This window comes from Platichthys flesus, chromosome 1 (genome assembly GCF_949316205.1).
Source record: "Platichthys flesus chromosome 1, fPlaFle2.1, whole genome shotgun sequence".
NCBI classification, from domain to species: Eukaryota; Metazoa; Chordata; class Actinopteri; order Pleuronectiformes; family Pleuronectidae; genus Platichthys; species Platichthys flesus.
The window spans coordinates 6,539,808-6,563,036 of NC_084945.1; the positions used below are offsets into that span (position 1 = coordinate 6,539,808).

The window sequence follows — 23,229 nt, forward strand, 5'->3', positions numbered from 1 at the left end:
TCAATCATCAACTTTAAAAAATAAATGTTGCTGCCGTTCACAAAATGTATTTCTCTGAAACGATTTCAAAACATTTTCAGATTTCCCTTGTTTTCCATCTCTATTGCTGTCAATCAATTAATCACATTTTCAGTTTTCAGAAATATCAATGAATTTTCTTTTTAGTTTTTTCTGTTTTTCATTACATTAATGTGTTAATGTTTTTTTTTTCCATCTTTTTACTTGTTTTCATGTTTTCTATAAGAACTCAGTGTGATTTGTAAAATGTTATATTGTTGTTTTCTTTTTTATTGTTGTTGTGTTTTGCCACATACTGTAGCCCCAGTGTCTCAGGCCTTTACCACACTACACCTCCACTCCTCCACTCCGGCACGTCACGGTTTGCCTGGTGTAGATTGAGCCTCTCATTGTAATCCACTGTGTCGTTGTAATCCTCCTCTGAGTGGCGTTTCCAGTGGCCCCGCCCCTCCTGGTCGTCTCTCCTCCTGTTGTCTCCTCTGTCACTCTGACTACACCTCTCATCCCCTCTGCTCAAGGTAAGGCTGCTCAGCGCTTTAGATCAAATCATCCTGGAATGAAAATGATGACAAATTGTAATAACTTGTTAGATGAACAACTCTTCTATTCACTGGATACTCAAACAATCATTCACTGTAATCAGTGAATAAGTTGTAAATTGTGTAAATCCAGCGTCCTGCTGTGTCTGATGTTCTGTATTTGAGCTTTCATATGGTTTTATCTGCACCATGATATACACTAATTGTATCAACAGTCTTATATAACTTTATACCACACTGAATTCAAAAAATTTAGCCAAATACTGAATGTTTTGTGAGTATTGGTTAATATTTCACATTATTGTTTAATAACTTTTGATCAGCAACACTATGTAATTTAAATGTCCAGTAAATGTAGCTCAGCTTTCAGGTTGCGTGAGTTAAAGCAAGAGGTTAGTACCTGATTTCACAGTGGTTGTTGGAAAACACAAATTGTTTTGTACTTAAGGTCTTTTTTAATTTTCAAAGACTTTTGTATTCATCTGGACATAAAAAGTATTTGTTACTTCACAATGAAACTTTTTTACCTTAAGTTGCTCCTTTGTTTACATCATTTCTTACTAAATGATTTCTCCTTCTGTCTTACAACAAAGATGCTTCTTCATACAAAATAACTTAACAAGTATTTCATGTATTACCAGGAAATTATTTTATAAAAATGTATTGGAAATACTTGAGAAACAATGTGGGATCAGTTTTATATGAGAATAGTGCTCAGTAGATCGATTTTTTTTAGCTGTTATATAAGAGGATGTCTGCTCCACTGACGAGTAAATAACACCTGTTGTTTATGTAGATCATTTACATAGATTGTGTCATATTTCAGATTTCTGATCCCAAAACCTTTAATTAAAAACCCTCAGATCATTAACATCATGTGTGGACTTTTTCCTCACAGTTTGATGTAGTTTTCTTCTGTTTGTTCTTTTCCTTCTTTCTTCCTAGTGTCGCTGAAGCTGCTGAGAGACGCTACAACCATGGCTGCTGTGAGTAGAACAACTTGAGTGTCACTTTGTCACCGGCTCCCAGTTCACTGGTGGAAAACCATCAGGATCCTGGATGCTGGACCTCGCTGCTCAGAGCTGTTGTTGTGCCACTAGATGCTCCGGCTCTCTGGGATGGAACCTTAAGCTGTTTTTAAGAATAGGCTTTCGAAGTCCTTTCTGTGATCATGTGAAGCAGATTAAGCAGTGGGGTGTGTCGTTTGGGGTCTGCTCAGCTGGGGTTGTGCGACCTCAGATGTGTTGTGTGTCTGTGTGAACACTGCAGTGGAATGTTTTTTAAAGAATGAGCAGCACATCTTATGATTCTCAACAACCTGTGTGAGCTTGTGTTTTCTTCCTGATGCAGACTGGATCTTTCCGCATGGTGTCAGAGGAGGAGCAGGCCATGCGCTCCAAGCTGGAGCACTTGACAGTGAAGGATCATGGGCCGGTGTTCGGGCCGTGCCACAAACTGCCCGGCCACACTGTGCAGAAGGTACAAGAAGACCAGGAGCACATCCACATGAGTTCAAACCAGATCATCAGTTCCTGGAGACCACAGTATCTCATGTGTTTGTGTTATTCTGTCTCCTCGAGGCCAAGGACGAGCTGAACGAGACGGACGAGAGCCGGGCGTCCTCGCTGAAGGACCTGCGGGCCATGATGAAGGACAGGGCGGCCGAGGGGGACAACCTGGACAAACTCTTGCTGGAGCGTTTCGGGGACGAGCCCGACTCGCTGCTGCTGCGCTTCCTCAGAGCTCGCAAGTTCGACGTGGTCAGGGCCCACGATCTGATGAGAGGTGAGGGACAGTGGGGACGGCCCGTTAGGCCACCGCTCCTGTAAATGAGCGTGGGACCACTTTTGTGCTCCTCGTTTGCGTGAACCCTGGCCATCACAGGACCGGGAGGCGTATGTTCATTAATTGGGGGCATTGAGATGCTTCTGAGTTCCCACTGACAAAGAGCTCCTTTGTGTGCAAATAGGACAGCAAGCACACTTTTACTTGTGAAGCCACAGTGTTCTGCTGGGAACGCCGCACAGCGCCTCCTGATCTGAAACAGCAGAGACCAGGTTTCTGACTTTCATGAAACAGATTCATCATTTCATTTACTAAATATTTTTATGACAGGAAAAAAGAAGAGCTTGGAGAATTTCATGATTCTGCCGTTGTGGCTCCAAACTTTAGAAAAAGCACTTCTGGCCTGGACAGTCATATACAGGATGAGAAAAATGTTTGTTTCTACATTTTGATATCGTTATTTGAGTATTCGGACCTCACAAAGATGGTAGAATGAAAAAAAACTCAAAAAAACTATTTGGAGAACTTATTACTGTGGGAGTGGAATGTGTTTTTCTAACGGGGCTATTCTTCTTTCAAGGGATGGTGTGTGATGGGAATGTGAACTTGTTCTGTTGTGTTAATTACCACACAAACACACACACACAACATGCACATGTAGATGGACTGTCTCACATGCGCACACATCACATCTGATGGTTAATTGGTGCATTGAGGCCCAGAGCAGCACTGTAGATGCATTAAGACACTGGTGTCATTGTGCTGCTCGGTTCAACAAGCAGCTGATGACTGAGACCTTGTGCACTGATGAGAGAGTTCAGCTCGTCTCTCAGTTGTCATGTGCAGGTCCATGTGTGTTTTTGTGTGTAGTTGACTAAACATGCGTAGTTTGTGTCCTGAAAACTTGAAGTGGTTTTAACGGTAACATGAGCTGCTCTAACTGTCAGTGCTCATGTGACCAGAAGGGAAAAATATCCTCTGCCCTCAGATATGCTGTTAAATTAAAAAGTACACCTCTAGAACTGTATTGACCCCCCCACACACACACACACAAACTGAACAATGCTGAAACAGACTGGCCCTGGCTGAGTCTAACTGCTGACCTCCGCTCTGCAGGTTACGTGCGCTTCAGGAAGGAGTACCCCGAGCTGTTCGAGAACCTGACCCCCGAGGCGGTCCGCAGCACCATCGAGGCCGGTTACCCTGTGGTGCTGCCCAGCAGAGACAAGTACGGCCGCGTGGTCCTGCTCTTCAACATCGAGAACTGGGACCTGGAGGAGATCACCTTCGATGAGGTAGATGTGCAGCAGAGTCACGGAGCACATTCACAGTAGGGTTAGCGTTAGGGTTCTCTCTGTCTGGAGTTTGCATGTTCTTCCCGTGTTCGTGTGGGTTTACTCCAGCGTCCTCCTACAGTCCAAAGATATGAGGATTGGGGTTTGGTTCGTTAGAGACCCTAAATGGACATGTGAACGGTCGTTTGTCTCTGTACGTTGGTCATGTGATACGCTGGCAGCTGTCCAGGGTGGACACCACCTCTCACCTCATGTCAGCTGGGATGTGCTCCAGCTCCCAGAGGTATAGATGATGGATAGATGTATAGATGATGGATGAACGGATGAACAACTGTTCAAAGGTTTTAGAGACAAAAAGCAATGTGGATTATTTTTGCTGAATTGGTTGTATCTACTTATTTTTCCCTAATTTGACCAACTGTAAAAACACAATTCTTAAAACAACAAGTGTGTGTGTGTGTGTGTGTGTGTGTGTGTGTGTGTGTGTCTGTCAGATCTTGAGAGCTTACTGTGTGATCCTGGAGAAGCTGCTGGAGAACGAAGAGACTCAGATCAACGGCTTCGTCCTGATTGAGAACTTCAAGGGCTTCACCATGCAGCACGCCTCGGGGATCAAACCCACGGAGCTGAAGAAGATGGTGGACATGCTGCAGGTCAGACCGAAAAATAAAACAGTGAGAATGTCTTGTTGACGAAACCTCAGACCCTGTGAACCTTCACGTCTCGTGTGTGCTCTCCTGCAGGACTCCTTCCCCGCCCGCTTCAAGGCGGTGCACGTCACTCACCAGCCCTGGTACTTCACCACCACCTACAACGTGGTCAAACCCTTCATGAAGAGCAAACTGCTGGAGAGGGTACGAGCAGTGGCCGTCAGTTTGTGTTCAAGACAGTTTTCCTCTCATCTGATCCGGTTGCTTTCTTCCTCAGGTCTTTGTTCACGGCGACGAGATGGAGAACTACCTGAAAGAATTCGATGCCGAAGCCCTGCCGGCAGATTTCGATGGAAAGGCGTCTGTATCCGACAACCAGGCCATCGCCACCAAGCTGTTCGGCTCTGAAGACACCGCTCTCTGAAAAGACATCCACCCCAGGGATAGAGTCCTTCACCCCAGATGCTTCCTTTGTGATCAGATCAGATGTGTGGTCTAATGTGAAGCTAGGTTTTTATTATCATTGTTATTATTCAGGTAAATAAAAAAGAAGTATCTAGAGTTAGGAGCAGGGGGCGGTTTGCAGGAGAGCAACACTGGCGATAGGAACTGGAACAGAAAAGGATGTTTAGATGTTTTTATGAAGAGAATAACTGATGGTTATTGTTTGTGATTTTATTGTTTTGCTCCACCGCTGAAATCATTCGTTGTCCCTGTACACGGCGGATGATGAGATTCAGTCATGTGACCACATCCAGACTGTCTTTGCCTTAAAACTGAATTTCAACATACAGACCAGCCCTGTGCCTACAGTATTGTCGGATGAAGGAGTTAATTTTTGTGTGAATTATTGGAAAGGTATGAAGACGGAAAACTGATGATGGATAAACCTGCATGTGATTGTTGTTTTCAGAGCAGGGGCCTCGACTCCACGGCCTTGTTCAGACGCCTGATTCACCGCAAGGATCCATTCTGACAAAGTGCATTTGATTGTCAAACTTTCAATAAAATAGTTTATTTGTCTGTGTTTTTCTGTAGTTTTATGATTTGTCATTCTTAGAATTTGTTTTGCGGTCTTTTTGGCAAAATTTCCAAGTGTTTCAAAGCAAGATTACTAGTGTAAACCAGGATTTCCTAATTAAATCAGATTTGGTTTGGATTCAATTCTGTTTCATAAAGGATGTTTATCTTAATCTGATCTAATTGCCGGTGTAAGTCAGGCTGGATTTCACACTGTTCTCCTCCCTGATTCTTTCAAGGACACTTTGCAGTTTAATATGAAATTAGCTGCACGTGTTGCATGTTTTCATAAAATAAAACAAATAAAACCAAATCCTTAAATCTAATCAAGTATTTAGGCATATTAGACTTTACATAAAGACAATATAAAAGATAGAAAGACAAAACACACATGAAATACATTTTGCTCAAACATGTTTTGTCACTTTATGTAGCTCTTATCACACTCATCTATGTCCAAGTGCTTATTTTAAAGTTTGTTTATAACCGGTCATCTGAAGCTATTAATAAGACAAAACGTCTTGATTGACAGCAGGGACTGACTCACGATTGGTCAATCACGTGTCGGCTGGATCTTGATACCAGGGCTCCATCTACTGAAATAAATCTGGAAAATTTTTGGCTTCATTAATTCATCGTGGGAGGAAGTGGAGACACGTTTTTAGTTGTTGCTAGAAGGAATGAACTAGATAACAGCTTCTATTAAAACACTTGTGCGGACATTGACATCAAAAATCATTTCACCATAAAACAGTTTTTCTTTTGAGAAAATAATTTATTTTGGAACACAATAACCATATTTTCTCTCGTAATTAGATCACACACACACACCACTGGCTTTCTTCCACAAAAACACCCAGGCTTGGATATCAGAGTTATGTTGTGTGACTGTGTGCTCCCTCTAGTTGTCGCCTCGTCCGTTTCACCGTCAGCATCAAAATGTCAACACTAAATTAAAGCTGTATAATGATAACTGTGGGTTCACGTGTTGTGGGCTCGCGTCCGTTTACTGAGGCTCAAGATTATTTCAGGGGAAAAACAAACACTCAGTGACGCCCCCCCCCCCCCTCGATCCAAGGTGTATTTTTGGATTCATCGCCATTTTAAGTCACTCGAGACGTTTTTATATTTCACTTCCTAACAAGCCCACAATGTTGAGATAAGGATTGCCTGAACACTGGGGTTAGGATAAATACAGAGGAGCACATGTTCATAACAACACAGCAAAAACATGTCAGATTCCACATCCATGAGAAAAACTATGTGACATGTTTTGGTCTAATAAACTTTGACACTATTTCCCCGTCACATTAGTATTAATAAGAAAAGAGAATCGGTCCCGGGCGGTTATTGCCTTTAGTTGTCATCCCTGGTCCCTCAAATAATTCTATATATTCTATCTTTATATATTTATTTTTTTCCTTTTTTTTAAAGTGAAGAAGTTTTGGTTTTTGTCAAATCAGAGGTGGTGACATGACACAGTATACACTTACTGCAAGTTCACCCATCAGCACTCCCACTCTGATGCATGTGCACAACACAAAATGCCATAATAACAATACAAAATACAAAACAAAGAAATACACAAAATGATCCAACTAGCAAAAAAATAACACATTCAAATAAAACATCTAAACCTGTATTACTGTGCAAAAAATAGGGTGGAGGGGAGAAACTTAGAAAGAACACAGATAACAGAGTTTGTGCCTGGTGTGGCCAGGACAGAAAACCCCCACAGGACTGTTTGATGTTGTTTTGAAAGGAGAGCTGTGGACCGTGACCAGAATAACCTCGGTGAGGGGGAATGAGAGGATGTGCGCCATTAATGACTGGCAGTTGTAGTTTGGTCTCCCCGACATCCGAGGGCAACAGCGATCTGTGGTTTTGGACGATGAAAGAAAAAAAATGGCCGACGGCTCAGAGAGACACTGACACACTCTCCTCTGTGATGTCCCTCATCGTCCATAATAAATATAGTTAAATAAAGTCTGTTGTTATACAACTCAGTGTCTTCACACTTTCAGTGTCGTGAATTCAGTCCTGATCAGAGCAATCCCTGGTCTCGTTCTAACCTTACAGTGCCACACAGGGACGGTGTGCAGATTCTAGATGTGGATAAAATAAGATCAGGCCGAAATTCAGAGTGGATCAGTGAATCCACAGTTCAATATTGTCATCACTGACAGAAATGTCTGGATATTATCAGAGAAAAAAAAAACTCTGTGAAAGTCCAAAAAGTTCCAGCGATTTCAGTCATGATGATATTTACTATTACAGCAATATTTCTATTCCGTTGAAAAAGTAAGCTTCCAATATTGAACTCTGATGCTCGGCATGACTAATATTCAGTTGTTATTTTCTCGTCTTTGAGTATTAACAACAAATTAAAAACTTTTAATTTGATTGTTTCAGATATTCTGCACTCCTCTATGATTGACAGTGTGCAGCTACATGAATTTGCCTAGATTTGCCAAAATTCCCTTAAACTGGAATAAACACCAGAACATGGCAGATCGTACTAAAACATAATCTTTGGTCTAAAAAGGTCTAAGATGCACGCTTGTCAATCCCTGCACGTTCCTTTGTTGCCCAATGGTCTCACCAGTGTTTAGATACAGATTTGTTTGGCTGGACTTCCTGGGCCCTTACAAGGTTTGAGAGAAGCTCTCGGTCAGGTTCAGGTTCTGAAAAGTCCACAGGTCTCATCCAGATGTGATCGAAACAGAGTTGTGATTAGTTAGTGTAAATTGCAGCGGTCCACGCTGCTGTGTCGCTGTGGCTTTAATGCTCAGCCAAGAAAATAGGAAAAGCTTAAAGTCGTTAAATCTGTAGAATCTGTCTGTTCTTTCTTGGATTCAGGTTTCTCCATCTAAATTATACTATTTGGTTTCGTTTGGCATCCTCAGCCCTCCTGCTCATCACACCTCACAGCTCAGATTATAATAATCTTAAGGTCTGCTTCATGCTGCTGAGCTCTCCCATCAATAGCAACAGAATGACTAATAGGTAGACAGCATTTTGAAACTTCGGGTCGGGTACTAGCCTCTGTGTGCAGGGGCAGCAGGTTCTCGTCTGTGCAGTAAGAAAACGGTTTCAGAGTTTCTGCAGGATCCTGGAGCTGATCATAGGCAGACGGAAAAGTAAGAGGGCTCAGAGACGCCGACGGAAGAGAACACAGGGAACATTTGAGTCATCTAACTTCTTGTTATCATCCTCGCTCCTACCAGTTCCTCTTCTCAAACCTATGAAACCTATAAAGGGTTAAAAAAAACGAAAAGAAACGGGAAAAGAAAAGATTGTGTCATACAGGGTTTAAAGTGCATTGAATCAAAACGATAGAATGCGACCGAGGGAATGTGTATGAGTCCCATCTAGGGCTGATCCCCGGTCATGTCTGATGCCAGGAGGATGTAAAGTGTAAAATCCCTCTTGAACACTTCTCTACTGAACATTTCCTACCAACCATGGAGCAACAGTTCACCCAGAAGAACAAAGAACGGAGAATTTGAACCAACCAAAACACAAGGATCACATGCTCTGTCTTCCACTCTCGGTCTGCACAGGCACACACAGATATATAAACTACATCTGTGGGTCACAAACATACTAGAAAGACGCTGTGTTGGTTAAGACAGCGGACTAGGCTATGCGGCCTTGGCGGTGATTAGCAGTGAGCTTCTTAGAAAGGTGCAGGAAACGGACACCGTCTGCAGCACAGTCTTGATTTAGGTTTAAAAAGGAGGCTTCTCGTGTGCTCTTGTTTGTCACTGGACAACTCAAAGGGTTGTTCTCGTGTTCCTTCTAATGCCAGCGTCTATTTGGTCAACGCCTCCGCTCGCCAAGGATCGTTGCTGTGTGCGTGTAAAGAAACGAAAAATGTCAAAAGGTCTCGCAACGAAAACGAGCACAAAGGCAGTTAATTGTTTCTGTCCCTTGACATACTGTAAGGTGATGGTGACTAGAAAGGGCGGGGGAGGGGGGGGGGGGTTGTGGTGAAGGCTTGACATGTGTGGGTCAGTAGCGGTGAGTAGCACCCGGAGGAGAAGGCAGAGAAGAGAGAGCAGTTTAAGGTTCAGTTCAGGTGTCTCCTCAGTGCAGGGACAATGGTGCTGGAGGGGGTGAGGGGAGTGAGAGGGGTGAGAGGGGACAGAAAGAGAGGGTGAGAGACGTACAGGCCGGAGGGTTTAGGCTTTTTCCTGCGCGCAGGACCTCTCAGTCAGGGGCCCGCTTTGGCATGGCGGTTTCTGTTTCTCCCACTGGCACATGGAGTTGGCGTAACCCACAATCACTTTGTCCATCCAGGTGAGGGGCTGGGGGAAAAGCACCGCGCCCTCGAAGAAGCCCAGGTGGCCTCCGTGCAATGTCAGGGCAAAGATCACGTTCGACTTCTTCGCTGCAGGATGACACAACACACGGTAATTAGGCTTCTGTACTGTGCACGGTGCGTCATCATCAGCAAACACAACCCAGGACACGAGAACACATATGGCCTAGCCAGGGGTTGTTATTTAGTGGTAGATAGCGAGGGAGGATTTGCCTGGTCAGACCGATAACAGATAAAAGCAGGGCTCGACTTCTGGCAGGTATGTTCATGAGACAGCTACTGTACCACTGCTGAGACTTTGAGCCAGTCCAGTGAGTTGATAAAGAAAAATACACCTCTTCTGTCTTGAATTATCAAGTTAATAAACATTATTCAAACAGCAGCTTCTGGAAGTTTTGTTTAATTGTTTTAACGTGTTGCCTGGAGGTGATTTAGAAAATAACAAGACATGAAAACGGGGTTTCCTTAACTGACAGGTTTCTCAGATTGTAACACTCACAGCATGTTGTTTGTTTGGTTGCCAATTTACATGCCAAACTCTGTGCATGGACTTCTAAAGGAAAATAAACTGAACCGACTCCTTCAGGAACACCTAAGGAGATAACTTAGGGCCCAACATCGGTTGTGAACTCATTAAGGATCCTGCAGGGGAGCGGAGCAGATCGCTGCAGCCAGGTTCCCAAATGTTGAGGACAAACTCCGGAGTGGAGGCTTTTAGAGCAGCATATTAACACTGATCAATATCACATACAATGTTTTAAATAATCAATATGTGGGTGTAATGCAAGTATTTTGGTCACATGGTGGGCTCATTAACGATCATCAGGAAAGTACTTCACCTTAACTCTAAACTCTGGATGAGACTAATGCTTCATCTGTGTTTTTCCTCAGTGTGTGAATACAGCAAGAGAAAGTGGATTCATTCATATTTTGAGTTAATTCACAATAAATAACCCCTGAGATTCAAAGTAGGTCACGTAGCAGAACAAACATTAAATCATTTCTGATTGTCTTGTGAACCTCGGCAGAGTTGGAACATCCTGCCTGAGATCAGGTCAGCTGACTCACTCAACTGTTTTAAGTCTCCTCCTAGAACATACATTTATCAGAGAGCCTTTCCTGATTTTACCTGATCGTTAACTTTCTTTATTACTGTCTTATAATTTACTTTATTTAGCAATTTATTCTACCTGCTTTCTTCTAAACCCAATGTTTTATGACCTGTCTGTTTTTGAAATGGATGCCTTTGTAATGCATTTGTAACATGTGTTTTTAAAGTGCTCTATAGATACAGATTATTATTATGTATTTATTAGAGTGCTGCAGACGAACCAGGCCGGGTGTTCTCGATCTCTTTATCCTCCTGCTCATATCTGGGTTAGTGGGAGAGCCTGATGCGGCTGACTAGTGATCGAGGTCCCACAGGGCTTTCACCACTGTGCACTTTACATGACAGCTACTGATCTGCCCGGGGACAACGCAGTGCTCCCCCAGACCTGGAGCGACCTGCAGCCACCATCACACCAGGCGCTGGGTGACAGGCTGGAACAGAACAGTCTGGGGAACAGGCTGTACGTACAACAGGATGCTGCAAATCACTAAGTGCGACATTACTAATAAATGATTGTACGCGTTTACTTTGTGTTTCCTTAGCATTGTATTACAGCAACATTCAATGTATGTCTACAACACAACAAATCTGAGCTGCGTATTTAGTTACCTCTTTGTAAACTCTTCTTATTTAATCGAAACATTTTAAATCTGAGCTAATTAAAGCAGCACAGTGTTCTTCTGTTGAGTCCTATTTCTGGTGCTTGACTATCAGAGTCACTGTATCGTATTTTGAAGCAAAGGGGCAGCTGATACTGTGCAATCCTCTCTAGAGACGCATGTCAGATAAAATCGCTTGTACTTCCAGTCAGGACTCACCCACCCGCCCACACACCCACACACTCTTAGATTAGGAATTTTCCTTTTCAAAAATAGTTAAAGGGGTCAGTAAGTATAAATATAACTCCGGCTGAGCAGAGGGAGAGCTTGTTAGGCAGTATGTCATTTAACCAAGTTCCTTTTTGTTATTTTGAAAATGAGGTTTGAACTTCCTGCACGGTGTATTTATAGATTAGATGTTTGATTTTGGAAACCTGGGACAGAGTTAAATTCACTCTACACTGGCTCATCGAAAGAGACTCAGCTCTGTGTTTGAATGATGTCACAGCTGCTGTAAAGAAAAAAGACATTACTCATAGACTTGAGCTCAGGGCCACACCCGGTGTAGGTCAGGGTGCAGAGCAAACACATCACTGAGCCTTTTCAGACTGTAGACTAACATAGAGAAATAAATCAGAGGCGTCAGCTTGAGTGATTAGTCAGGGAGGAGAAGCCAGTGGATTCAATAGAGAATCTATTGAACATGTGCCATGATCTGTCTGCAGGTACTTCACTAACTGGTTTGCATAAGTACATTATTTTTGGATCAAGTTGGTAGAAATCTGTGAATTTATCGGCAGTATTAAATACTAAGTTTGAATGAGGAATACTGTAGTAACATGCGTAATCAATACGAAGTTAGTAGTGATTACGAGTGCAATTATGTTCTCTACGCATCTGGTTATCTACACAAAAACACTTGAAAGTGAGTCGTGCCAAACAAGATGATTAAGGTTAAAATAATTTTAGTTTAGTATATATTTTTTTTACCAATGAGGTTTAGTTCTGTGTCTGTTGTTGTGTTGCTTGTTGTTAGTTACCTGCTAGTGTGCGAGGGATAGTGAGCAGTGATTCATGGACCAGGGGATCATCTGCAGAGTTCACTAACAGCAGTGGCACATTTACCTGGAAAAAAAATAAAAATAAAAAAAACACAGACATTGAATCTAAAAACATATCCAAAAGAGAAAAAGTGAGATGATAAGGTTTGTGTATGTGTAGAGGCATTTCTTACATTGTGAATATAATGAACACAACTCTCCTTCTCGTAGTACTCTTTGAGAGAGCTGTGGCCGTGGAATTTTCTGTTGGAACCCAGAGAAGAAAAAGTAATTGTAAAAATGGTTTTGACATGGAAACAGGTTAGAGAAGAATATCTCAGATATTTGTGATTCTCCACACTATTCAATGTCACGTATAGATAAGGATATCTTTAAAATCAGATCTGTTATCTACTTTATCAACACTGAGGGTTGTGACTTTCACTAGATGAAACTCAAAGTGTCTCTCCTCTTACCTCATGATGTTGTCGTCGATCTGCATGAGGGAAGTCGCTGTGTACAGCCGACTAAGATCTGCATCAATCACTTTAACTGAGTTTCCTCCAAACAGACTGTGTCTGTAAAATTTTAAAGACAGAAACACAAAAACATTATTCAAGAACAATAAGTTACAATAAATAACTTAACATAATAAATATTAGTTAAATGCCTTAAGGGGGGGCTGTATGAATTACTGGGAGGAGTATGCCTCCCTAATGAGAATAAGTTATTTAACCAATATCTCAAAACATCATAACAGTATTAGTAAGGGGACCTATTATGATTTTTCTATTTTTATATGTAAATACAACATTACAATGTCGAATTGTCATATAAATAATAGTCAAAATTTCCCAAGATACTTAAAATGCATATTAGAGTAAATAACTTTTTTGAACACATATTTCCATATTTAGCAGAGGGACACACCTACACAAATGTACACAAAGTAGGCCATTAGGGAGGGGGCCTTAAAGACGCAGGACCTAATTCAGCTGTTTCAGAAAAGACTGAACTGCAGGATCCATAGAGGGCCAGTATAAGAGAGATAGAGGGATTTTTAAATGTAGATAGTGTTAAGATACTCTAGTGGAGTTCAAGTATAAATAAAGATGTGGAAATGAGCATTATAGGTCCCCTACAGAGGTAAGCAAAAATAATTTCAAATGTTCCAAACATATCACAGACAAGATAAACCTAAACTATATTATCTTTGCAAACAATCTTATACTTGATACACTGAGAACTTCTCTGCTGTATAAACAGTTTTCATGTGGTAGTTTAGTGAAGGTTTAGATCGACAAACCATGTTGTCTGTTTTACTGATGTAAAACTGCAGTGCAGTCTTTGGCCAACACGAGAAAACAGCCATGCAACATGTTGAACTTAACATGAAAAATAGTGATACCTGTGGGAGAGAATGATTTTCTTCATGTTGTCGGCCATGAGGAAGTTATAGAAGCGTCTGAACTGATCCCACTGGAGGAATGTTTCCTGGGCCCTGAGAGATACAGGCAAACACACAGGAAGTTAGCTTTGTGCAGCCTGTCTGCATTCCAAACAACACACTCAATGTCCTGTGTAATCCGCTGGACAAAGGGTCACACTGGTGGAGAGTAGCAATGGTCTGAGGCATTAATATGCAGCTCACTGACGGAGACAGGCTGAAGCAACACAACAGCTAAAAGCACCAATTATGACCGTTAGAAAAGATCAATTATTTACTTCTGTTAATTCAATACCCTTTGATTTATTAATCCACAATTGTGGAAATAAACTGTGACTATAACTGCAGTAACGCTGACAGAAGCAAGGGAGTTGGTTTGGATAATGATTTGAAAGGGGAATTCATTATAAAAGGGAAAAGAAATCCACAGGGACAAAAGGGCCGGTCTCTACAACACACCCTTCTCCCAGCCTATCATATCTGCCAGGAGACACTGGCTGCATGTAAAACACAGACGGTGTGGCTCAGTCCAAATGAGCTCAGGGTGGAGAATCCACTACGACACAGACATGAACTAGTGGTTTAAAAACAACATGGTAATACAATGGTTTGGTGAATCGTGACTATGTATACTACGTGTTTATTCTGGACAAGTTAGTTCAAATTACGCAGGTTAACCCTTTCTGCGTTATGCCCGTTTTTTTGTGAAAAAAATATGGAATACAAATTAGTGGATGACTGGATAAGGCCACACCCTGACTCTGATGGCTTTGTTTTGCTAATGTTCTTCAAAATAATAATAACTTATAAAGTGCTTTAAAAAGGACAAGGGAATAAAACACAGAAGAAGAAAATATCATCATTAATGAATGATTCAACAGCTGTTAAGAATAACTTATGTCCAAATACTCAATTACATCATGAAGGAACTTATCATTTTGTGACAATGCCATATTTAATTTATATTTAAAAGTGTGTGTGTGTTAAATGCCAGCGTTATAAAGGGGCTGTGACTATTGAATGCAAATTTAATAAAGAAGGGAGACGACGACATCCTACCTGAGAGCACTGTACCCCTGAGACACGCTGACGCAACACAGCACGCGCTCCTGGTTCGTCCTGTTCTCGCCCAGGAACTTACAGACAATGTTCCCACCCAGACTGAAGCCGACCATCATCAGCTGCGTCTGAGGATACGTCCTCTTAATGTAACCGACCATGGCTGCAAACTCCCATGTGCACCCTGCAAGAGAAACAGTGTCGAGTTACCAATCCGAACAGAGCAACACCTCTGTAGGACGGAGCGTTTCTCTCAGCTCAGCAGATCCAGTTCAAGGTGCCTTTAGCACAGAGCATCACATTTATTTATCTCTATTAGACCTTTTAACTAAGCTCTGGTCTGAAATCCCATGTCATCTTTAGATCTAGGAGGTTCAGGGACACCCACGAGCTCATGTGACCCTTTTAACTTCAGAGTCAGCTCCTTGTTCTCACCGTAAGTGAACATTCGTGGGGAGGTGAGCTCGATGTTGGGAAGAGCTCCCAGGTGGTTCAGCACAGCACAGCGGTAACCGTCCTTCTGGGCGTGATCCACAAACGTTCGGATGTAATGCTTCTCACTGTGGTTGCCAATGCCAGGGCATATCACCATGGTGATGTCATCTGGTGAGACAGGCAAGACAGATTGGAGAGATACCCGCCATGAGAAATGTGATAGCACAGAGAGGGAAGGCATGTAATCCCCATAAACAGCACATTAAGTCGAAGCACCGCAACACATCTACAACTGAATTATTAAAATCAAATGTCATGCGAGCCTTTTGCTTTCTGAGTAGAGTGTGAGACCAAAGCTGAGGAGTCAGCGTTCAGCGGCATCCGGAGAAAGGAATAGAGTGTTTAACTGTCCTCAAAGAGCTGCATGATAGACACGATGCGCCTCGTCTAAAAGATCAATAGTTCAGGAAAGAGTCAAATACATTATCACAGCTGACCTAGATAACAACTCAAAGCTGAACATGACTCTTCTTGTAAGATTACCTAATTTTGTTTTCCAAGTATCTCAAAATCCTAAACTTTACAACTCCCTCTGCCCCTGACCCTTCAAAAAAAGAAGCATCAGGAACAACGCAATCTAAGGTATCGTCCTAATAGCAACAACCAGCAGTGTAAAAATGTTGGTTTCGAGATCCTCACCTCCTGTTCGATGGTCCCCCAGTGGCTCAAAGAGGTCAAAGGTCGCCGTGGCCCCATCCTGCATCGGCAAGTACTTCCTGATTCCACTGGGGTTCGGGGAGCTCACCCGGCCAAGTTTACCATACAGTGCTGTCTGGAGGTGGCCACTCTTGCCCCATAATAAGGGAGGAATGTACCTGAAAAACACAAATATAGACTTTTAAATTCTATCTAGAAAAATGTCTGATGCACCAGGTGTGTAGCTGTAAAATAGAATACACAGTGTTATCCTGAGCGTGTACATTTGCATCTTCGGTGCGTGATACGGACATGAACTTTCTGACTCATCGTTTTCATACAATGTCACCTTTCTACTGAACTATCACTCCACCCTCTGAACATACATCAATGTTTAACACCAGTCTTGAGCTTTGTTTCACTGAGTTCAGCCATGCACGTGTATACTCGAGTTCCAGTGAAGCTCCTGTAGGAGGGAGCTGTGGGAGTGGAGTCTTCGGATTACGTAATATTTCTTTGAAATGTGGAGCCTTGTGCTGTGCATTATCGTGAATCACCACCTTTCCACAGACACCGAAGCTCGTAAATAACTTTACAGGAAAACCCTTTCAGATACTATCCCATTATAGTAAAGGAATTTACAGAGATGCAACATAAAAATCATGGATTTAGGGTCAACAGCCAAAACAACGATATGCTTGTTCTCAGTGTAGAAAGACTAGGTTAAGTGACGGGTTCTGTTAAAGACAAAGCAGGCCCCATCTACAAACAGAGGCTCTAACAAAGACATATGACTTATTCACAGTGTTGAGAAATTACATATCTATCAAGTTCCTTTGTTTCCCTATTAAATAAAATCCTATCTGGATTATTTCCTGTTAACCTTGCAGTTAAGAGTGGGAGGTAATGAGATGAGATACTGAAGATCTGTATAATGAAACTAGTGGTGTGTACAGTACACAGATCAAAACACAGAGACAGCAGAGCAGAGGGTACAATTACATCAACAGTTACACAAGACCTACAACCTTGCATTTCCTCATCTCTAACAGAGGATCCCAATAATTACTCCACCTAGAAAATACACTCTTACATAAGAGAATTGTGAATCACAAGGCAGACTGCCTGTCACCTGCCAGTGATAATGTAATGACCTCCAGCGCTCAGCACTGCAAAGGCAGCTGAAGCTTAACCACACTACTCTAGAAGATAGTTTATGACTCGATGATTACAGACGGAGGATAACCTCCTGGTCGTCGTGCGGATAGGAGGATTAAAAACATCTCCAGGTTTGCTGAGTTCAGTGTTAGTAAGTCTAACAACAGCTTTCTTCTTCTACAGGCTCCAACAAGTCACATTGAAGATCCCATGAGAGCAGAAAACATGAAACAGATGACCAGGTGAAGTAAAGCAGGTATTAAGACATGACAGGGTCACAGAATTACTGACCCTTCCCCTTAACTGAAGATAAGGGGGCGCAACCCAGTAAAACAAATCCTCGAAATTTCACCTTATCTTGCAATTTACAGACAAGACAGTAAGTGTTTCCTCGAGCCAAGAGCCCTGAGATAATTTCAGTTATCTGTTCCATGTTGTTTTTTAATATAGTTTTACAACAGCATGGTAATATCCGTCGTTGAGAAAGAACCACATCGCAGAGACGTTACAAACTGTGTATCCTGTCATAAAAAAAATCTCTTTCTCTTAAAACAACCATTTTAAAGAACAATGGAAGTAGCTTTGAAGCCAAATATTTTGAAACAACTTCACTGTGTATTGGGAGTGACGGCAGGTTATGATCTTTCTCTGAACGTAGGTGATTTTGAAGGGGAAGTCTGAGCGAGGTTAGATGTCACCATAACTTTTAGGCAACACAAAACAGATGAATCCCGTTGATCTGGCAAAGATCTAAAGTCCAGAGCTGAAGTCCAGATGGCACATCCAGACAATTTGATAAAAAATTAAGATTTATAAATAGGTAAACAAAACTGTATCATGATGAAGCTCATTGATGGTCTTTCTCATTTGATATTTAACCGTTTCATCATTATTAGAAATACAAAAAAAAAAATGGCGGAATAAGTACAACAAATGAAAATCTGAATTTAGACTTGTTCTTTGTTGTCCTCATTACTCAAAACCCCTGTGTGCCTGTTCCCTAACATAAAATGTTGTTGTCCATTAACCTCACAACACCCCTCTTATGCTTTGAACAGTGTAATTGATCTCCGTTATGCAACCCTGCACGGGGTCATCATGCGTTACAAACGTGATACAAACACAGATGATGTGCCAATGCCAGAAACAACAAACACCGATTGGTTCCAGTTAGCACAGTTAAACTATTCACTGGGGCAAACATTTCAATAAGCAAAAAGTAGGGGTTCAGGGAAGAATGGTAACAAGCCAGACATGAATGTAAACAGCAGTGTGGCCTTAGGAATCCCTGACACCGCAGCTGAATGCCAAAGGGCTCAGTAACAATCGGTTCCATAAACAGACACTCGTGATGAAGACATGCAGAGAGTCGTCCAACAGAGCTGGAACTTCCACTGGAGTATTACAAGCACAGCAGACGACAGGACAGGGTTACTAATGGAGGAAAGATTATGAAGTTTACACTGTTTAAAAGGGAGGAAGAGTTTCTCCTTCAAAGTACAGGATGTTATATCCCTGTTGGTAGCCTGGTTTATGTTACACAGCAAAAAACAAAACAATGGTTTGCGTCAGTTACTATAAACTCAGAGGACAGATTTAAAGAATAATCAGTCTTACCCCGAGGGTAGCATCATCCACTCTCAAAATAAAGCCTTGTGTTTAATTAATGCTGGAGCTGAGGGTAAGGCCAGACGATAAGGAACACTGATGACAGATGGGACGGCCCCAGATGGCTGTGCAGCAGCGCAATATCTATGGCAGCACGTTGAGTGACAGCCACAAAGCTGACATCGCGACTCACTCTTTGGTCAGCTGAGAACAGGACTTCAGAAGGAAGCGGTTGAGGGGCGTGTCCTGGTAGGTGAGGTCGGGGGGCGCGGTGGGGCTTTTGAGGTTCAAGCAGCGGACGACGACGTAGAGCACCGTGGCCACCGCTGCCAGCTTCATGCCGTCAAACATGGCCGGCAGCTCCGGAGAGATGGTGTGCACGTCTGACTCGTGAGCGCTCATGATTGCTCTGAAAAACAAATATCAAAATCACATTCATTGCTTCTGTTTCTTCACATTATTTTCTGCAGTTTTTGAAGTCAGAGGTGAGTAAAAGCACAAAAACGTCAAAGTGAAATATCCGACTGACCTTAATTTTTCTCTTATTGCCAACAGATCTGTGGGAATACAGAGAGAGAATCACTCAGTCAGATGAAGAGCAGGGAGAATCCATTATTTAATACACTGACCTTAATTACACTTCATCTAACACAGTACTGATAGGAAACCTGGCTACATAAAAGACAGAGGTGGTGACATTACTTTAGATAAATCAAACAAAGTTATCTCCGCTGTGACTTTACAGACAGAAAAACAGGAAGTATCAAAAAGTACAAAGGCCACAGAATCTCCTGCTGACACAGGAACGGGATGTTGTGCCACAGGATTTCACAAATAATACACAACATTGTTTGGTATCGTTAGAAATAACAAAATGCAAAGCTGAACAAAAAAAGCTTCTGCTGACATTGTTAGTGGAAAGTTGGCCTCCTATAACGACTCGTTCCGAAAGCCTGAAGTCACAGTGGAGTGGTCAAACCTGCAGAACAAAAAAAAGACACACAATCAATTAATTTGAGCCACTTTGAATAAAGAAATTCAGAGGTTTTTCTCCTTTTAAACAGTTTCCTTACACCGTGGGAATACTTGGCAAAAACGGCCTTGACACATTGCAAGGGACTCCTCTTCAGTGAGCTGTTACTCCGGCTGCAACTCATTTCCATCTATCAATCTTATCTATCTTGTTTGGAAAATGTCAGATTGTTTATGAGGACTTTTATGTTTTTTCCCACGGCTCAAGGTCACATGTTCAGATGATATTAGCAAACCCTCACGTTTGAGAAGCAGGAACCAGGAAACGTGCGCTTTCATCATACAAGAATGCCACATGATTATTTGTTTATGAAAATTGTTTTACTTATTTTCTGCCATTTACGTAACTGCTGCTGTTCTACTTGAAGTTATGACCCCTGTCTGTCTGTTTGTTTGAGAGCACGATTACACAAATCTACACGACATATAACCATCAAAACTTGGTGGAAGGGTGTGGAGGAAGAACCCATTACATTTTGTTGCGGATCCAGGAATGTTCTTTAACTTTAACATTGTGAGTTTAGGGTGTTTTTCCACATTTTCCTCAATCCCACTGACAATAATTATTGGATCTCGATGAAGAAAATCCACCGTGTTCAAAGGAGTGATGGTTTCAATCCGGCTGGTTTGGATTTGATCATTCTGAAATCGTTAAATTAAAACTTTTATCAAGTGTAAATAAAAGAAAGCATTTTCAGCGTCATGTTTCAGTTTTTTCAGGACAATCTAATTTGAACAGTATGGTTTATTTTGGACTGGTGGTCAAAGGTCGTAATAGACAAATCCTAAATCACCAACAGGATCAGTTCATCTTAAGGGTTTTTAACTTCTTAAAAGGTTCAGTGCATAAAATTTAGATGAAAGGGATACAAATTATGTTTCCACTAGTGTGTGTTCATCTAAAGTGCAGGAATTGTAGTTTTTCTTTACCCTAGAATGAGGCCTTTATATTGAAATACTTAATATTTACATTTGGACTGGATCCTCTCTATGGAGGCCGCCATGTTTATTTTGTGTACAGTCGTCCAAACTAAACACCTTTTGAGATCTTATAACAATTGAGGTCCTCCAAAGGGTCCTCTCTCCTGTGTGGAAGGGGTTTAGGTGAGGTGGGGGGGTCCTCAGCTGCAACATGAGACTGCCCCACTACATTCTACACACTGGACCTTCTAAAAAACCAGTCAGACCCTTAACCACACGAACCAGGGGCAGATGCGCACCAGTACCTCCTGCCCACGTGTTTCCAGGTCACAATAAAAAGGAAAACAGCAGAACCCAGTGGAAGTTGAGTGTTGGACACATCAGCTGTGAAAACACAACACGGGGCCAGAAATGTCCTCAGCTGCGGGACATTAGCCTCATCACTCACAAGCTAGCAGCAGGGCTAACCACCCCCCATCAGAGGACACCTGAGTGTTTATCAGACGCCACAGTGCGTTAAGCTAACACAACCACAACAACCATTAGACAAGGAGATGTTCATGTTGCTCCCTCTTTGCCACGAGCCTCCGCGGGAGGAGAGGCGTGGACAGCCCCGGGCACACACTGTCCTGTCGGCGCTAGCTAGCCCCGAAGAGACGCGTGTGTTGTTTTTTTTGTTTGGACGGAGGATTAAAAATGGAGATGCTGCGTGTGCCCCTTTGTTTTTGTTTTCTCTCTGACAAGGCCAGAAAAAAATAAAAAATAATATTTAAATAAATAATGTCGGCTTTAGGGACGAGGTCGCTCAACGCACTTGTCACAGTATTTAAACTCGGGGGGAGGGGGAGGGGGGGCAGCAGGCTTTATAAACAGCTTTCTTTTATCACGACCTCCATTTTACTTTGCTAATTTCGGAGGAATTTAACGGTGCGATGTCTCCCGTTAACGATCGATCTAATAAACGAGGCAGCATCACCACCAGCCGAGCACCGACACGTTCACACACAATCACCCGGGTCTGCACTCACCTCAGCCCCGGGGGAGATGAGCGCGGATCCGCTCCTCGCTGCTGGAAAGTGCTCCCGGTTGTTATATTCGTGACATGTTGTGTTGATGGGGTCCGGTAGAGATCGGGACGTCCGCCGGTGCAGAGGCGAGGTGAACGACGGCAGCAGCTCCAGAGCTTCTCCCGTTCACTTCCTACAAGGATCCGACATCAGCGTGACTGCGCCTCTCATTGGTCAATGCGCATGTGACGCAGCACTGTCCATACAAATACACAAAAAATGTTTTGTTGTTGTTGTATTTATATGTGTCTTTGTCTATTGTTTATGTTTTTTTTCACGCCACGTGCGACATTCTTTCACCTTATTTAAAAAAAAAATAAGATTATGTACGTTCAGGATTTTTTGCAGAAATACCCAGAGCAGTGGATGTTAGATTTTTATAAATACTCTATACTCGTAGTCTCTTTTTAGTAAACTAACGCAGGTAAGTATAAATCCCTTTTCCCTTTCTTTTAATGTTAACTTTATTTTTTTCCCTCAACGAATGGATCGATATTTTCAAGCATGCTGGACGAGATCATTCCTGAACATCCTAGGAAACAGCCTGTTGCATAATATTTGAACTCCACTGATTCCCCTGCACTGTACAAGCAAACGGTTTGGTATTACAGTCAGAAATGTACTACCTACCTTACAGCCTGTTTGACTTTGTGGCCAGTCTCACAAGAGAGACACTGACTCGTGTATTGTAATGTATACTGACTTTATTCAATAACATATTGACCAACATACCAGTTGTTTGTGGCCAGCAGTTGACAAAATATTCGCAAACCCTCAGTGCTGCTCCTATTTGGCTCACTTGTTGAAGTTGAATACCCTTGGTGTTGCCTCATATTGTTGTATAATTAATGTAATGGTAATAATTAAAATAGTCAATATCTGTTTATCTTTTCCTCTAAAATGTGCACTTGTTATTTCCACGGTCCCTGTGGTCTTGTTTTATTCTTAAGATCAGTTATTTTGGTTTCTCATTAAACTTTAAAGATTAGCCAGGTCGGAACCATCTTCATCTATAGGATATGTTATAGTATGACATAACTTCAGTGCAGAGTATCCCCCCCTTGGATGACACAATAAACCTGCTGTGCATGTGGTAAAGGTGTTTTCCTTCCCAGTATATCTGTTACAAGAATCTTCAACAACATGAACTGAGTTACAAGACGTAATACTGGAACTTTAAATATTCCATTTAATAGATTATACCAAACTTTATGGTCATTTTCTGTTAAGGCCTGCTAGCACGCCCCCTGTTGGCCAAATACTGTCTCCTGTGGGCCTGGAGGAGCTTTGTCAGATTTGACTAAATAACTCCTGATTATTTAGTCAAATCTGTGATGTCGTAGATGGAGGGTCTGATAAAAAAAAAAAAACAGAATATATTTACATTATGATAAATATGTAGAATTCAGTGTTGTGACTGTTACA

At 42.1% G+C, this 23,229-nt stretch overlaps 2 protein-coding genes across 3 annotated transcripts; one reads left to right on the forward strand and one right to left on the reverse strand.

Annotated features, from left to right (window-relative positions):
- The first annotated feature begins 485 nt into the window (after positions 1 to 485).
- rlbp1a (retinaldehyde binding protein 1a) lies at positions 486 to 5,412 on the forward strand. Its single transcript, XM_062405032.1, has 8 exons — positions 486 to 536; positions 1,503 to 1,543; positions 1,908 to 2,036; positions 2,138 to 2,342; positions 3,459 to 3,637; positions 4,132 to 4,290; positions 4,381 to 4,491; positions 4,565 to 5,412. The coding sequence occupies exons 2-8, from the start codon at positions 1,535 to 1,537 to the stop codon at positions 4,709 to 4,711; spliced, it is 939 nt and encodes a 312-aa protein (XP_062261016.1). The 5' UTR covers positions 486 to 536; positions 1,503 to 1,534; the 3' UTR covers positions 4,712 to 5,412.
- Positions 5,413 to 6,061: 649 nt separating this feature from the next.
- On the reverse strand, positions 6,062 to 21,953 carry LOC133968874 (monoacylglycerol lipase ABHD2). 2 transcript variants are annotated; one of them, XM_062405230.1, is made up of 13 exons: positions 21,766 to 21,953; positions 19,692 to 19,763; positions 19,314 to 19,341; positions 18,978 to 19,193; positions 16,022 to 16,197; positions 15,323 to 15,490; positions 14,888 to 15,071; positions 13,790 to 13,882; positions 12,858 to 12,959; positions 12,576 to 12,645; positions 12,382 to 12,466; positions 9,480 to 9,700; positions 6,062 to 8,558 (listed from the first exon to the last, which is right to left on the reverse strand). In XM_062405230.1, the coding sequence occupies exons 4-12, from the start codon at positions 19,184 to 19,186 to the stop codon at positions 9,492 to 9,494; spliced, it is 1,296 nt and encodes a 431-aa protein (XP_062261214.1). In that variant the 5' UTR covers positions 19,187 to 19,193; positions 19,314 to 19,341; positions 19,692 to 19,763; positions 21,766 to 21,953; the 3' UTR covers positions 6,062 to 8,558; positions 9,480 to 9,491. The 2 variants fall into 2 exon arrangements, with proteins under 2 accessions (XP_062261214.1, XP_062261135.1); XM_062405151.1 differs by having other exon boundaries at positions 6,062 to 9,700.
- Between the last annotated feature and the right edge of the window lie 1,276 nt (positions 21,954 to 23,229).